This window comes from Lactuca serriola, chromosome 9 (assembly GCF_051521515.1).
Source record: "Lactuca serriola cultivar US96UC23 chromosome 9, Lser_US96UC23_V15, whole genome shotgun sequence".
Taxonomy (NCBI): domain Eukaryota; kingdom Viridiplantae; phylum Streptophyta; class Magnoliopsida; order Asterales; family Asteraceae; genus Lactuca; species Lactuca serriola.
The window spans coordinates 49,535,345-49,537,199 of NC_136416.1; the positions used below are offsets into that span (position 1 = coordinate 49,535,345).

Genomic DNA, 1,855 nt, shown 5'->3' on the forward strand with positions numbered 1-1,855 from the left:
AACCAATCCAGGTCATATTCCTTTAAACCAAAACCAATATATATCAAGACTTAATCATATAAAAATGGATTAAAATGAAAGTAAGATGTAAATATTGGTATATCATTTTACATTAATTACTTTAGATAAAGCTTTTTTTAAAGAAATTTAATCATTTTACTTTTTAAACCTCAACAACAAAATAAGAAATTAGATAATAATCGATTATGATTCATTGTATTAAACCCATAAAAACCTATTACACGGTTAATTTTCCCATTAGTTTGTTCATAATAAATGTTCATAAGTTCTTCACAACTATTAAACATAAATGCATTTTAGCTTAATACAATATATGTAATAAGATGAGATACTATTTGCATGCTTGCTATACAAAATTTATAGAGAGATTGCTGATTCTCATCATCAAATATTCATATTGCAAACGATGATCACAACCAAATGAAATTATAAAAAATAAAACTATAAGTTTACATAGCAGCAACAGTCTCGGAAGCACCAGATGAAGTGGTAGCAACAGAAGTCTTCGTTGACATCGAGCACTTGTCTTTCTTCTCGTCTAAATTCATTTGTTGTTGTCTACACTCTAAACTGCAAAATGCACTGTCACCTCTGCAAAGATGATGTTTGTATGTAAGTTTATTATTTAGTTTGTAATCAAGAAAAGTTTTTTATATAAGCTTATTTCAGATTTATGAATCCGCCACTGTCTTGATATGTGTGTAGGGTTTCAGAAGTGAATTAATTAACTTCTTTGATGTGTTTGAGAATCATAAAAAGATTCAATAAGTATGAGAGTGTTCTTGATTTCATGATTACTGATTATGAAAACAATAATAATATGGAGGTGTTTATGTAGTAAAAAACTTTGGATTAATATATATGTATACCTACCTGTACATGAAGATATCACGGCCGGCGATGAGCTGGCGATTGCAGAGGTGACAAGCTCTCAAGAAATGAGATGTTTGGGTGTAGTCGGCGGAATTACGCCGGTGAATCTTGGAAGTAACGGTGGGTGAGAAGAAACGTGGATCAACCGTACCATCGGTTGATCTCGGTGGATTGATGGTGTTGAAGGGGCTGTTGTGGTGATCATGTGGTGACTGAGAATTGCCACGGCCGCCGTCGATGGTGGTGGTGTGGTTGAGATCTAAGGAGAATTCCGTCATGCTGGTGGTTCTCTTCATCGGAGGCCTTTGTCTCTTACCCAACAACATGGTTGTAGCTAGAGAGAAAGAGGATGGGCTTTAGAGAGAGAGAAGGGTGGTGATGGTGGTGGTGGGAGGAGTGAGAGTGGGGGAAGATAATAGAGGGAGCCAGAAAGCATGGAGAGAATCTCGGCCGTTGCTTTTATTTTTAGGGTCCTTTACATTATATGGCACAAGTCTACATCATCCACCACTTTTTATTTTATTTATTTAATAATAAGATGGCATTTCAATTTTCAACTATATAATTTTAGATTTGTATATATACATACCTATAAATGTACTTATTATGTATGTATAGATGCTTATTTTTGCATTTATATATACGCACATATGCAATAGAGATGTGTATATGAAACAAAATAGACAAGTACGAAAGACTCGTAGAAGTGATATTTGATTCTTATTCTATTCTATTAATAATAAAAACAAGACTAAATTACAATTTTGGTCCCTATAGTAATCTTTTTGAAGATTTAGTCTTGGTTTGGAAATTGGACACCACTAATTTTAATTGTTGGCAAATTCATCTGTTTTGCTCCCTCTCGGTTATTGTCAACAAATTTCTCCTAAGTATTTATGAAGTGACTAAAATGTTCTATATTTTTACTTTTTTTTTTCTCTTCTAAATAATAAAACGGCCA

The 1,855-nt window shown here is 33.0% G+C and overlaps 1 protein-coding gene across 1 annotated transcript; it reads right to left on the reverse strand.

Moving 5' to 3' along the window:
- Nucleotides 1-335: 335 nt before the first annotated feature.
- Nucleotides 336-1,361, reverse strand: LOC145075243 (senescence-associated family protein (DUF581)). Its single transcript, XM_079021543.1, has 2 exons — nucleotides 895-1,361; nucleotides 336-612 (listed from the first exon to the last, which is right to left on the reverse strand). Exons 1-2 carry the CDS (start codon nucleotides 1,218-1,220, stop codon nucleotides 471-473), a joined length of 468 nt encoding a protein of 155 aa, XP_078877669.1. The 5' UTR covers nucleotides 1,221-1,361; the 3' UTR covers nucleotides 336-470.
- Nucleotides 1,362-1,855: the final 494 nt, after the last annotated feature.